Raw genomic sequence first — 15092 nt, 5'->3', positions numbered from 1 at the left:
CAGTGTTGCCTGGCAACGCTCTATAAAACCAAAGAGAGTCACACAACTTGGGAACAATGTTATGTAATCGGCAAACAAGAGTCACATCATCAAATCCAGGAAACGATAAACAGATGGGCTTGGCATTTATTTGTTAAAATTGTTTAAATGTTCTTGAATAAAGGGTCATATGTTGAATATTCAAGTTATTTCTCGCATTTTATTTTTTTCTCTTATCTATCGGTAATATTATGTTCAAACAAAAATTCCACGTTTTATGGCTCAATAATTTCGATAGTTTACACACTAATGCGCTAGGAAACAGTCTAAGTGAGTTATAATGTCGAAAACATGCTTTGGAAATATTCAATGTGATTCAAACTGCTCTTTATTGCTAACCGGAATAGATTAAGTATAATCTGTTTTCCTGTCAAAAAGCGATTGTTTAGAAGTAGGAAAAAATAATTATGTTCCCGACTTCCCACATTTTTCTTTGAAATTTGAAAAAAAAAACAGAAATAAAATCTACCATTTGTTTCAAAAGCATTTCATCTCTTTCTACTTCAAACGTCTGAATTTATATCAACTCGGCCGCAGGGAAATGAGTCAGACTTGAATCAAGCCTACACAACCCTTACCCCTGCGCTTGGCCCCCCTTATGGTAGCAGACTTGTAAATAAGTTGTCATAGACAACAGTGATAAATATCTCCACTTCAAAAAAATCAGGAACAATACAAGTTTCAAAGGTGTTTAAGACACATATCAAATTAAAGCTCACTTCCTGATCTTTCCTTTTCCTTTCAAATTTCAGTGGCTTAACCGATGACTTTTGAAAATATTTCTCTCCAGAAAAAAAATCTCCCTTAAAAAGGTAAGAGGCCATCGCCATTTTGGAAATTGATGCCTACACTGCATGGCAGAATAGAGCCATTTGGAGGGCCCCGTTTGGTGCGATATTTTCAGAAATACAAGCTGACAGTCCTGCCCCTGCATTTCATCCACCTTTTTAACAAACCACCAAGTCCACTTGCCACGAAAGGCTCTAATAGCAGAGAATTTCACAGCATACAAATCGTGATTCGATCCGCGCAGGCAATTTTGGACCTATTTCCTGGCGTGCAACCTTATGCATCGACTATAAAAGCGACTTATGCGGTTGAAAAGGAGAATCAAACCATTCTTAATCTGGAACAAAAACTTCGTTTTATTGGGATTGGTTCTCTCTGAAAGGGTAAAACTAATAGGTCCGAACATATTTCTTGAGATTTTCCAGTGACTCACTCATTCACGACGATTGAATTTACAAAGTTTTGACACTGTGCGGACTTTTTTTTACAAAACTTGTTGGACCGTTCCTAACGTTTGTTTGAGTCCTCGACGGATGCAAGAAACATTTTAAACCAGCAACGAAGAAGGTAAGAAATTGAAGGCTTTACCAACTCCTTTCCCAAATAACTGAAAATTCAGTCCACACTGGACTTCCGTACCGGAAATCGATGTTACAATATACATGCGGTTGCTGATAAACGAAGGTTACTGTTTTAGAAAGAATGTGACATCACGACGCGCAGAATAGAGAATATTCAACTAATCTTTGTATATTGACACGACAGACATGTTTCCCACAAAGTTTATTGGCAATCACAGATATTTATTCATAAACTGCCATCACAGAGACGATCCTGGTATTGCAGTGCTTGTTTTACAAAGCACATGTACATGTTTTACTAGAGATCTTATTACAGATACACTCGCAACCGCTGAGAAATTTTGATTTCAGGGGTCTGATGGGCGATCCTGCATTATCAAATGTCTTGGCCATTGTGCATGTTGTACAAGGGCAACTTTATGCCGATTTTAAATCTCGTTGACCGCAACTTCGACCGCAAACAGTTCAGATCGGATCTGTTCCTCTCAACCCAATCCTGAATGATGTCATTGTTAGCATTGTCAGTCCCTTGTTAATTGAATTTTTTTTGCAGGATGGACTTTTAAGGACTTTGTTTTGTCTGCTAAAGGAAACTTTCTTCCGCAGGGGTTGGGAACTGATTAGGAGAGGCAAGGTTATGGTGTCTTGCATGGTAACCGAAAACTCTGTGAAATCATTTTCCATCTGAATATACACGGATACGAAATTAAAACAAATTTAAAAAACAACAAAAAGCGACCGAAGGATATTGTAAAATATTAGACTTTGCTGATGCAATAGTACAATATTATATCAATCATTCCGCTAAGTTCCCAAATTCTAATTTGGCGTTTCGTTTGGAAAAAAAGAAACAAAGCTTAGCATAGCCAGAAAAATAAGAAAGAGAAAAGAAAAAGGGAGTCCACGTTTTTAATGGACTGAAAGTTAATCCGAATTTCGATTGAAATTTAAAAGAAGTAAAGCGTGAAACAGAATAAGTCCCAGTGGAAACTCAGTGAAATCTTGTTCTATTCGATTGATTGAATTTCACTGGAATTCGTCCGGTCATTGGTTTCACTGAATACATTTTTCCTGGAAAGGACTGAATTGCAACATTTGGAATTTAGAGAGTTGGATTCCGGAAAAATGAAGCCCAAATTTAAAAAAAAAAGGATGTCACGAACCTGAATTGAATTTGAAAGGTCAAAAAGGACCGTTTACCAAATCTTCCAAAAGTTCAATATTTAAACAGATGTAGCTGGCTGCTTAGCCGCTATAAAGACATTTTTGGAGGTTTATAAGTTCAGTTCTCTTTACACAAAAAAGACAAATACGTAGGCCGTTTTCACAAGTTAAGTTGTAGGTGTTCGGTTATTTGCATAGTGATTAACTTCGTGAGTGTTGACTCAGAAAGCTAATGTTGTTTATTACTGAAATGCAAAGAAGTGTTCTCAGACGCTGGTGTGCGTGGGGGTGATTGATTATTTTTCCATTGTCGAGACTATCATGCATCGATGGCTACGTGGGTTGCACCTGAGAACGGATACAGTATTATAAGGCAACTTTCCATCTTTATAAACGTCTGTTGTTACTGTTAGACCAATCCTTTTGTCACCGTCGACAGCGCGCCAGGTTGGCGTGGCCTTCAAAGCTGGCCCCGGTGCCACTATAGAACTGTACAACATGCACAGATCACCGCAGCACAACCACTGCATGTGATGAATGAGTGACTGCAGAATTCCGGTCGCATGCGTCATCGTTCGACAGCGAGGGTTTCGTGGCTATATAAAACGTACACACTGACTATCCCCACACAAAACTGCCTGTGTCAACGGACCTAAGCACTTAGGCAAACTACAGAAATATCAGCTTCATTAGCTCAGAAACTAGTAATTTTACCCTTGTCGTCAAGTGCCTTTTTCCTGCATAGACGGTGTAGGGCCGACCGGTTCAAGATGTCGAGAGGTATCAACGAGGCCCTATGGCGGGCGGTCTGGGTCGTGTTTTGTGCAGCTCTCGTTACAAGCTTCCCCACGATCTCTGACGACCCCGAAGTTGCCGAGGCGACATTTGTAAGTTCGAGTCTTGGGTCTTCTCCATGTTTTTTTTCAAAGTTTCAAACGCCAAAGAAGTATTCCAAATTACCGATTGCATTTCTCTGTTGGAGACGCTATCTTCTGATCTTGGTGAAATGTTAAGCAAAAGACAAAAACTTACAATAATGTGAATTTCTTCTCATTGAAAGTTTTTTCAACCTCTGGAGACGAGGCACCGCTGGTAACTTTTTGGAACACAGCTGCTGTGTTGCGGGGACTGTCCTAGACAGTCTTCTCTGTGGGGGATCATGTGTCTCTGCAGCAAATCCATTACTAGTTACCGGTTCATCTGGTTTTAAAGGGCACGTGTAATGCAACTGGTTGATTGCAGTCCTGGTGGATGCACCTTTTTCTGTCATTTAACCTTGATTGTTGCGCCTTTTTAAAAACTTTTTATGCTTATGTGAATTTGCATTTTAGGCATTTGAGCGATAGTGTGATGTCACATCTTCATTACTAAGAACTGCCAGATTTTGGATACAATTTACTTGTCTCGACTTTTCCTATCTATGATGATTAGTTGTGTCACATGACTAGGCCAGTGAGCAAGTTTTTCCCAAAATTATTTTTGATGCATGACCAAATTTACGTTCACAATTCGAAAGAAAAATCACGTTTTGAATGTCTTCCTGAAATGACATCAGAACAACTGCGCCCTCACTTGTCAGGAAGCGATCGGATAATATAAATAGCGCAACAAAAAAAAAGAATATTTTCAAGGGTTTTCTCCAAGGTGTGCCTTATGCCGTTTCTGACAACCGACGGCGCTGCTGCTGCTGCGAGGTCACTTTAAGCACAGGACCTAACGTCGCAGTGTATTAACTCGCTATAAATGTCTTGAGCGTATTTTTGGGTCAGTGACTGACACTGAGTCGACAGCGAACGAAACACTAACCTGGGCGATGAAGACAAAAGAGTTAAACAAATGAAAAATCGATGTACCTTTTTAATGATACAAGTCACAGGGTGTAATCTGACGTAATGTTGGGGATTTTTCCTGATGCCTGCTTGAGTGATCATTTTAGAGCTGTCGAAAATACCTTCTTGTAATATCGAACTTAGTTAACACATGCACCACATTTTTGCAGTGTGTTTTTCAAATGTGATGGAAAGAATAAGCCTTATCGCAAATAATGCATGGCTCCTTTTTCCTTCCCATAATGCCTTTCTACTATTGTGCAAAATCACCCAATGCAGTATTTGCGATAAGGCTTATGATTGATTAGTCTGTGTATGCGTCATTATGTCGCGGACGGTAGTGACGCACGCATTATATCACTGGGACCATAAAAGTGTTTGCCGCTGGGTATGAACTTCCCGGCAGCATCAAGCTTTGTGTACATTTCAAATCTGTTTCATCCGCTGTGACTTATCTCAGCATTTGTGCCCAGCCGAATCCGCGCCTTATTGAAGGATGAAAGCCATGATATTTGTATGCGCGGTGCTTGTATAAATGAACAGCGGCGACAATGGTATTTTGGTCTTAAAATCGTGTATTTTTAGAGCAGCCTTTTCCTGATTTTTAGGATGCAGAGTTCCAGTGATTTCAAACGCCACTTCCTGAACAGCTTGTATAATTTGAGGTCACCAGTATATAACTGGAATACGCGAGATGCACAAGCAACTGACCCTGGTCCTCTGTTATCCCGATTAATGGACCTGGTTGTCATGGATACTTGACATTATGGCCATCATTTGATTGAACATTGATCGACGATCTTCGATTTTGTTCTTTTAACGTTGTCTAAAATCCCTCGACAGCTTTTCTTTGTGAACTTGAACCAATCGGCTCGAACAATCGAAATTGCCCTCGAGATATCTTTGCCACTAATTTGAATTGCTCTTGAGACATCTTTTTGAGTGCTTACGCGCTTCTGTGTCTCAACTAAGTCGTCAACGCATGTGACCCTGGTCAGGCGTCCTGCGGAATTTCAATTTCTTTATTACAGGTGTTTGTGACTTAAACTTGGCCAGTTTCTTCTATGCACACACTGACTTCACCTCCCGGATGACATTATTCAACCGGTGACCCCGGCTGCGTGTTTCATGTTGCCACGACGACCAAGGGGGTTGCCGATGAGGTTTTTCCCCCCTCGGCCATTTCCTTTCCTAAATATGCAATAATGGTCAGTATTTATAGCCTGTGAGTCACAAGCATTGTGTAAATGATGACTTCCTCTTGATGTGCTCCGAACGGAAGAAGGAAACGGTGCACTTGTTCGATTATTTTGCACCATGTTTGTATGCATAGCGGCCTAAAAGGAATTCCCAAATAAAAATCCATATTAATTGTGGTTGTGGCAGTGTTAATTAACGGTATTCAACAAACTAGCCTCCATTGAATCTTTGATCAATATTATCGCATGAAATAAACCCAAATGGCCTGGCTCTGTACAGTGCGTAAATGAATGGGTAATCTGCACTGTGCATTTCTTTCATTTAAAAAAAAATTGGTTCGAGTTCCCATAACTGCACGAAGGATTGAAATGTATTAATGCTTGATTTAACCAAACGACTTCAATCGATTTTATGGGCGGAGCAATAACATGATTCACTGTGCCTGCAGCCGATTGGCTCTCGCAATCGGCGGTCAGACCAAATACGCCACTCTATTTCACTCTTATTATCTCACAGCAAAAGTGAACTATGACAATTTGTTCTTCAATTTTCCCGCCTCCTCCTTCCCCTGCTACACTCTACCCCTCCCCTTTTTCGGTGTATCCACATTGGCTGGCCCTTTTTTTTCCTTTGGGCGGTTGGACCCGCGCTACCGGCTTGTTTCCTTGGTTTAGCATGCACAAGAATTGTGTAAGCTTGTTAACTTCTTTGTTTAAAGTCATGTTGAATATTTCTAAAATCTCATTTGCATCACCTTTTTTGGCTTGATGGATAATCTGTAATTTCTCCGTCTGATTCATTCCACAATCATACTTTTGATCACCCAGTGACTCTTTTTTCCCACAGAGACAAACTGTGTTCTTTTTCATTGTAGCTCTTTTCATTTCGGAGAAAGTTTCTAGTTATATTTTCCGAATAGTAATGTATATGTATTTCTCACGCCAGCTATCGCTCATAAATGCTCACTGAACTCTGCAAGTGACGACGTTTTACGCAGTTGGAATTAATTTGGTCACCACTTGTTTTGTTCACCTTGTCTGCTCTGGAAGTAACAACGAGCGACGATAAAACCGGCAAGGAGAAAGCAGGGCTAGCGTACCATTTAATGGGAGTGTATGCTGTGTCGCTTAGATTCTTTCATTGAAGCTTCCTGCTACTGTTACCGCCCTGTATTTCTCTGTGGTTCTCCCATCTCGATTTAGGCCTAGTCACAGCGGTCTCGCACTTTCACTTCAAAAACTCAGTTTGCCATGTTTGTTCAACCTTTCCACCATAGAGATACTTGACATCCTACGGTTACATGAATCCCCCGGCGTCGGAAGAGGGCGACATTGCCACTATCACCGACGTCGAGTCTGCCATCCGCCGCGTCCAGTACTTCGCCAACCTGCCAGAGACAGGCACGGTGGACGCCGCCACGCTGGAGGTGATGAAGGGGCCGCGTTGCGGCGTTCCGGACCCAGTGGGCCGTAGCGTGAACGGCACGGTGCTTGGCGGGAGGCTCAGACGGTACGCTCACACTGGGGGAAAGTGGAACAAAAGAGATCTGACCTACAGGTAAGACTGAATTATTGCAGCAACATTGCAGAAAGGTGTCTTATTCAGAGACACAGGCACCACAACCGACAACGATGTAGATTGTATTGGCACTCTTATGTTTAAACAGGCGTTGCAGATGATAGCATAATCGTGTTCGGAAGTGGCATCACATAACTAGACAAATTAGAGCAAAGTTTCTTATTTAGGGACACAAGCAGGCCAATCACTCATGCATCTCTTTTCTGCTCTTCAGAATCCTCAACAGCCCTCCGGAGCTGTCTTACAGTCAGGTGGTGGAGACGATCCGGGAGGCCTTCAAGCTGTGGAGCGACATCACCCCGCTGAGCTTTTACGAAGTGACGGGGGCGAACTACGCCGATATATATCTGCGCTTCGCCCCCTACAACCACGGCGATCAGTTCCCCTTTGACGGGCCCGGGGGCACCCTGGCCCATGCCTACCCGCCGCTCAGCGGCTTTGGAGACCTGGACGGTGACGTGCATTTTGACGACTCTGAAACGTTTACCATCGGCACGTACGACGGTAAGAAATTGTTTCCCTCAAATTGGCCATTTTCACGTTCGAGTGCACCATGTTGGGAGATTGCACGGTTGTGCCATTGCTCAGCATGTGAGTTGTGAGGACAGATTAATTGAAAATTGATCAAACGGCAGGCTTTTCATCTGGCTGATTAACTGATTGACTTACTGAAAGTGGTTACCCGGCTGTTCGCATGGATTGATAGACAAGGTAACTTAATGACTGATACAAGTGAATGACTGTCTGATCGAGTGGTAACTTGTCAAACCAGCCAGTTTGCCGATTGACTGATCAATTGACTGACTGGTTGTTTATCATCCCAGGCGTGAATCTTCTCCAAGTCGCAGCACACGAGATAGGCCACAGCCTTGGCTTGTCGCACTCGTCCGTGCAGGGCGCCCTCATGCAGCCCTTCTTCCCCGGTTACGACCCCAACTTTAAGCTGCACTATGACGACATCCTGGGCATTCAGACGATCTACGGTGAGGAAAAATGTCTGGAAATTGCTATATGACATGCCTGTCCAGAGCTGTTGAACAGAGCTTATTTTTTATACGCAGCTAAGTTCATTGCCAAACATGGCTGCAGCTGACGAACATGTGACTCCCATATAGAAAACGGTTTGAAGGATCATGATAGTTCAACTTTTCAGCGATTTGGCAAGGTTGATAACTTGTAGCCTGTTCATCTTGGCCCACAGTTAATTAACTTTTCAGCCCACATCTGGCGTATAGTTGTATGCAAACTGTTCCATCGGAGGGTTTTGCTTTGTATTTTATCACGCAGTTCTGAAGATTTCTTCTCATTTATCAAAGTCCTTTCGTCACAGACATGGATGTATTCTCATCATTGTTCTTTACACGAACAGGATCAGGAGGTCCTCAGCCTGGACCGAACCCGGACCCGACCTACCGGCCGGTACCCGATCCCACCGAGGTCCCAGTCACCGTGCCCAAGCCCGACAGGGACACCTGCAACAAGGCCTTCACGACTATGACACTCATCAGGGGAGAGATCTTCGGTTTCAGGGTGAGAAGGGGCACTGATTTTGAATGGGTTCGATTCTGGTTAGCTGTGCTCTTGTAGGTTTTCTTCCCTGAACTGAATTTAATCGATTCCATGACTCCCGTTCAACAGGGCGCTCGATACTGGCGAATCGCCCGTGAGGGCCAACTCATCTCCAGTCCCGAGGGGGACAAGAACAAGTATTTCTGGGTCGGTCTCCCGCCCAGGATCGACGCCGGCTACGAGAGATGGCACGACCAGAAAACGCTGTTTTTCAAAGGTAAGTTCCCCTTGGCAAATTCCCCCACAAACGACTCTGTAATCGACAGTAGAAATCTGTGAAAAAAACTGTGAAGTCTTATTGTTACTAAACCCGTTATACAATCAGCAGAGTAGTTTCAAACAGAATGGCTGTCACCGTCTATGTGAATGTTCTGACGCAGGAAACCAGCACTGGCTGTTTGACGGTATCACATTACAAGACGGCTACCCGCGCCTCATCAGTGACCTCTCACGCGACCTTCCAGTCGACATCGACGCGGCCATGACGTGGAAGGAATATAGTAAAACTTACTTTTTCAAGGTCTGTACTTTTCTTGGCCTAAAAATTTGGCCATTTTCATGCACTTTCACCTTATTGTCTGCCATATCAGTAGCGATAGAATAGACCGTATTTGCGGCGTCCCCAATTTCAGTCATATTTCCGCTACGTAGTGTATAAATTCAAAGAACCAGACTATATTCTACGATTTCATTCTGAGTCCCAAAATCACCTGGTACCATCCTATTACGGGTTTAAAATTTACACTGTACGTTCAGGAATACGACTGAAATTGGGGACGCCGAGAATACGGTCTATTACACAAGATGGCGCTTTCCCTGGTAGCTCTCACTGATTCTTGAATGATGGACTCAACACTGCGCGCTAGCCAGTGAAATAAAGCCTTTAGCGACGCAACGTTTTGTAGCGCTTGCATTGTTCATTCTCTATTCATTAACTGGTTTCCATTGAAGGAGCTGTTGATTGCTAATCGTTAGAATGTTTACCTTGGTCGTCAGTGAGTCATTCTGATTAACAGACTAGCAAGTAAAAGGCAGAAGAAAATAGATTACCTCGTTGCTGTTTCAGTGCTCCTGTTGTTCCCTTTGCATCCCATGTCTCATTCGGTAGCACGTTTGATTTTTGTCGACCTATCCTGAATGGCGAACACTGAATCTTATACTGCAGGGCGACATGGTGTGGAGGTTTGACGAAGCCACGCAGACGGTAGACCCTAACTGGCCGTATCGTATCAAAGATATCTTCCCTGGTGTCCCGAGCAACCTGGGCTCCGCATTCCGGGGACGAGACGGTGAGTTGCGGCAAGAGCATCCAGGCCATGCTGGGAGTTCCAGTAGGCATGCCCTCTTAAAGATGGGGAAGAACCGTGCCTTATCTCCCACTCCCAGCTAAGTCAAAAGCAACGATACAAAAAAGTCAGAATGCTATCAATTCACTGAGGCTCATACCTTTTGGAAATGTGTTCACACTCAGAAATCGTCCCACACATGCAGAGTCAGTAAAACTTGTTGGCATGGTGAAGGATGTACCAAAACCCCGTCCACGTGATAAAAGTCACTCATTCACAATCAGGAGAAGTACTTCGTTAGGATCCCTTGAAATCCCCGTAAATTGGACTTCTTGTTGGACAGGTGGTCTTGCTAGTTAATGTGCTACACGTGGAGTAATTGTTCAGCTGCAAGACACTTGAGGCCACTCGTGTGGAGTCCCATCTCTCGACTGTGAAAGACTCTGTCTTTAAATTAACTCTTTCCGTCTTTCCTGCTCTCAACCAGGCAACGGCTACTTCATCCGCGGACGCAAGTACTGGCGCTACAACGACACGGCCAGGGCGGTGGACCCGGGATTCCCGCGCTACTTCGGGTCGGACTTCCTCAACTGTAACCTGGAGGCGATCATGGAAGACGAGGCCAGGGAGGCCGCGGAACAGCCGAACGGAGCGGTGGAGATGAAGGGGGTGACGGGCGCCCTCACCGTCGTGGGACTGGCCGTGGCCTGGTTAATGAGCTTGTGAAGCAACTTTAGTGTGCCCGCCCGTAAACTAGAATTCAAAATGCTGATTGTGACTCGGGTCTTTTGAAAAGTTATTTAGCCACGATCCGTTTCTGATTAGTTATTTTGTAAACAGCCCGTGGTATTTTAATACCACCACCAAACTGATTCAGATGAGGACCTGATCGTAAATTATGTTGAAATAATAGTAAGAACCCGTAATGGCTTAGGCTTTCCGTAAACAGCGCCCCGAGCGTCTTCCAAAATAGACAGTACTGCGTGTGAGTGGGAGGCCCTTTTTTATGTACCTCAAAGTTATGGCTGGCAAATGGCTAGCAAGTACAGCATTGAATTGAGTGACAAATGTAAATCGTGGGGTTGTATATGAACATCCTTCATTTCGGATGAAATATAGGCGGGGCTGACTTGATACTGGGGCCAAAATGGCGTTCGTATCAATACTGTGTAAAATGGTGTCTGTGAATAATTAAGTGAGGAAAGTACAATTCACTTTTCCAGTCAAGCGATTCTTAAGTTAATTTTGAGAGAGTTTAAATTATTTGAGTACTAAAATGCTTCCACATTGCGAAGCCCGTGTATTTAATATGATTTGAAACTGTTCTCGACGGTTCTCGTTTTAGACATCTCGCGGGCGAGATGGTCTTTACGTGTGTAAATAATGGCTTCCTGTGTTATGGGGAAGAAGCATTGTTACCGTATCAGTGTGTTTGATAAACTGTATGTGTTTACCCTAATAAAAAGCTTTTCTAAGAAAATAAGTAGTGTCTTAAAAGAGTGTTGCCTTGTCACGACGTAATACATACACCATTGTATTTTGTACTCGTGGGATGTTGTATAAGAATTCTGTGCGGGAAAAGTTTTCAACAGTGTGAATGGGGGTAATGTGTTTGAATGGCCTTGAGCAATGAAACGGGTGTAAAAATGGGGGTTTCCTAATTTTCATTTATTTAAAGTCAAGGATTTGTACATTTTTAACATCTGTGACCTTTTGACCAGACGTTTGGAAAGTTTACCTCAACGATTAGACAGCCAATTTTAAAAGCACGCTTTGCCGTTAGTGAGGACGTTAGGGGATTAGGGTGCCAGTCAAAAATGGTGACTTAACAAACATTACCCGTGACTCATCTTCACATTTGATACAATTGTCTCCTCAAACGCTGGATTAACTAGAAGGGAAAAGCGTGACTTCTCACAGGTTTTTATACAAAAGCACTTTAAATACATGTATGAACAACAGAGAAAAGTGACACATAACTGATTGAGCATTTAAGACGTGCAAAAACGAACATGATCCAAAGACAGCACATTTATACAATGCATTATTCCCATATCACTGACCGCGGCATACGCACGCGAATGACCGATTTATGTGGGTCTCCTGTGAGTTCCTGGAGAATATGAGACAACACGGAAGAAGCCGTTCCTGAAGCGGTCAACCGGCCAGAGATCAGGCCTTGGGTCCGGGTTCCTGGGAAGCGAGTTAGATCTCGACACATTACAGGTGCGCTGTTTCTCTTTCAAATTCACACAAATTTGCCCTTGGCGAGCAAGACTTTTTGTCACCCTAATTTTCACAAGGCAGCGGACCGCACACTGGAATTTTGCATGCCACAAGAATGAGGCAGTTCTCTTTATTGAATGAGTAAAATGTACACGAAATCTCGTCATACGTTCATTATGTGTCATTATACATCGTCAGCATTTTTACGAGGTGACGAACCGCATATACGCTTCCCAACAATGACTCGCACTCGTAATAACCAACGTGGCGGATACCGTGTACCAGCCACAGAAGATCTTGCAGGGTGCATTCCACCAAATGCTTGTATTTTTGCGCGCGAGCTCATTATTATTTTGTGATCCCACGGGGTTTTTACAATAAGACAGGCCATAATCAGGAGGCATTACAGAAATATTTTTATAAATCTCGAATTTAGGACTGATAGTCTCCAGTTCAGGGTATTTCTTTCACAAAAAGTCCGAAGTTGCGGACCTATTTTGGATAGAGGCGGGCGGTTACATTCAGAAGTGAGCGCTTAGTTTTATTGCTATTGTGGGGGTATCTTCGTTCAAAGGCGAATAAAAATTTTTCGTGGCTAACCCCCATGAAATTGAAACGAAAGGTCATCCTCAGGCCATAATCTTGAATTTCCAATGAAATAACGGAGGCCAACCTCTTCACGAGTCAACAGGCGGCGCTATTTCGGTCCGATTTTGCACTGTTTTCTATGGGCGCGTATTTGGTGTAGTGCAAACTGCATGAAATAGTTCAGTGACAAATCACCGTCTCTGCAAAGTCACAAGCGCGCATGCACACATGCCAGTGTTGAATATGCCTTTGCAACAGCAAAAGTTGCAAGGCACGACGGACCAGGGCGCTTCTTTGGAATGTGCGTTCACACGAGATCTTGTATTGTTGTTACAATGAGCGGATATCAAAATATGACTTTAAACAGCATGAAAGAGATTTATAAAGAATGTTCTAACGAAACGTGAACATTTTGAGTTTCTGATTTATTACTCAAGGCATTTGTAGACATTTGATCCGCCTTATCAAACGATAAACAAACATGTTTTCATTATTTTGTTCAATTCAGTAAGAAAATCAAATTCAAGAAGGGAAACACAAAGCGACAAACAAGAAATGTGATTCCAGCCTTTTGCTTAATTGATAAAAAAGAGAAAAGAAACAACACTTTCGGTTTTTTATCATAACCCTGTTAAAACTGGTTCGTTAACTGTTTTTGTTATAATTAAAACAAAATTGATTGATTGTTTGAAGTAAAACACCCCCTAAGCGTTGTCATGAATGCCTCTGACGTCATACGTCTTCTGAATACCAAAAAGTCTCCTGAAAAATATCACTGACAGCTGGAGCATGCAACTACTGCAGTTCGACGACTGCTTATTTGCGTCAATACGCACACGCCAACAGGGCGAGCGAACCATTATTTAGTGAATCACACCGTCAGTCACAACATATGGAGGAAAGAATATTCCTTCCTCCATGGTCACACATTGGCTATTGAACGCCAAGGCCTCACAGTTCCTGCCGTCTTTATCTTGTGGGATTATTTTCAGATCTGTGGTTCACCCTGGGCTTTTCTTTTACGGAAAAGGCTATTGGTCACCAGCGGTGTGACCATCCCCAGAGTGAGTTCCAAAATGGTTGACTAGATAGTTCAATCATCCATCGTTCAATTGCCATTGATCGAACTATTAGTTAATGCACCTCCATGTTTAATGATAGTGGTTGCACGAACTTGCATATCGCTACAAGGAAATGTGATGGTGTGGTAGGCCTAAGTGTACCAAACAAATGTTAGATTGACCAAATATTCAAAGTACCGAAAGGTCTTTTGTTTGGATTGGCGTGACAAATTGCTTAACAGGCAGATTGGATGAAAACACGCATTTACATGTTTGTTTGCGTTTCACACCAGCCAGCCCACTACCAAATAGGTTGCTGTTCTATATCGAAACTTTGCTGCGTGCATTCCCAGACAAAATATGTCAACAAATTGTAAGGACGTTTCCTCTTTTCATTCAACCGATTCGTTGCGGTTAATCAAATACATTTTCTATTTATAGTCAAAAGTGAATAATTGGTAAAACGGCTCAATAACAAGAACGACCTAAAACAGCTCGAAACACTTGCAATATTCGCATCGCAAAATATATGGACATATGCGAGTAAGATTCCACACGGTTAACGACGACCTCAATTTTTTGAGAAGTCGTTGGATTACACAAATTACAAATCGATACCATGGTAGGGGTCGCGAAACAACGAAGGAATTATTTTCCGAAACTCTAGTTGGCAATGATTAATTTACATGTAGTCATTTTACATGTTGTATGTTAAAGCTTAAGGTAAAGTCTCTCCGAGACTCGCTGTTTTTCTCTGCCTGGCTTGCTGTCGTTAACCCAATGGTCCCAGCCCCACTACTAACTGCACAGCGAATAACGATGGGCGGATCCAGAGCCAAATTTCTGGGTGGGGTGAGGGAGGGAGCTGGGTTGTTTTTTTTCGTGTGACCTTTTACGGCCTTTCTGAAGTAGGAGGCTGCATTTCAGGAGCTCTTTATTTAAAAGCTTTTGGAAGTGGGAAATGAAACTTTTTTCCGAAAAAAGATTGGCTCTTTGGGGAAGCCATGGCCCCCGTTACCTACCTCCCCCCATGCGCCCTTGCTACGGAGGCTTCTGAATTCATCAAGAAAGAAGGAAACATTTCAGTAATAAATTCCCACGTGCAACCTACCCGCACATACGAACCTTTGAAAATGCGATGTCCCAATACGTCTCTTCCTGAAATGGTGTGGGCATTTCCGA

At 43.0% G+C, this 15092-nt stretch overlaps 1 protein-coding gene across 1 annotated transcript; it reads left to right on the top strand.

The window, feature by feature from the left end:
• The first annotated feature begins 3099 nt into the window (after positions 1-3099).
• LOC147798082 (collagenase 3-like) lies at positions 3100-11518 on the top strand. The gene is made up of 9 exons (XM_087141529.1): positions 3100-3460; positions 6879-7159; positions 7395-7684; positions 8005-8163; positions 8550-8710; positions 8819-8966; positions 9130-9269; positions 9915-10038; positions 10523-11518. The coding sequence occupies exons 1-9, from the start codon at positions 3344-3346 to the stop codon at positions 10759-10761; spliced, it is 1659 nt and encodes a 552-aa protein (XP_086997655.1). The 5' UTR covers positions 3100-3343; the 3' UTR covers positions 10762-11518.
• The last annotated feature ends 3574 nt before the right edge of the window (positions 11519-15092 follow it).

This window comes from Acanthaster planci, linkage group LG09, assembly GCF_054643075.1.
Source record: "Acanthaster planci isolate LZ-2023a linkage group LG09, COTS_SCS, whole genome shotgun sequence".
Lineage (NCBI taxonomy): Eukaryota > Metazoa > Echinodermata > Asteroidea > Valvatida > Acanthasteridae > Acanthaster > Acanthaster planci.
The sequence above is the reverse complement of the archived record's forward strand: the minus strand, read 5'-3'. Positions and strand labels throughout refer to the sequence as shown.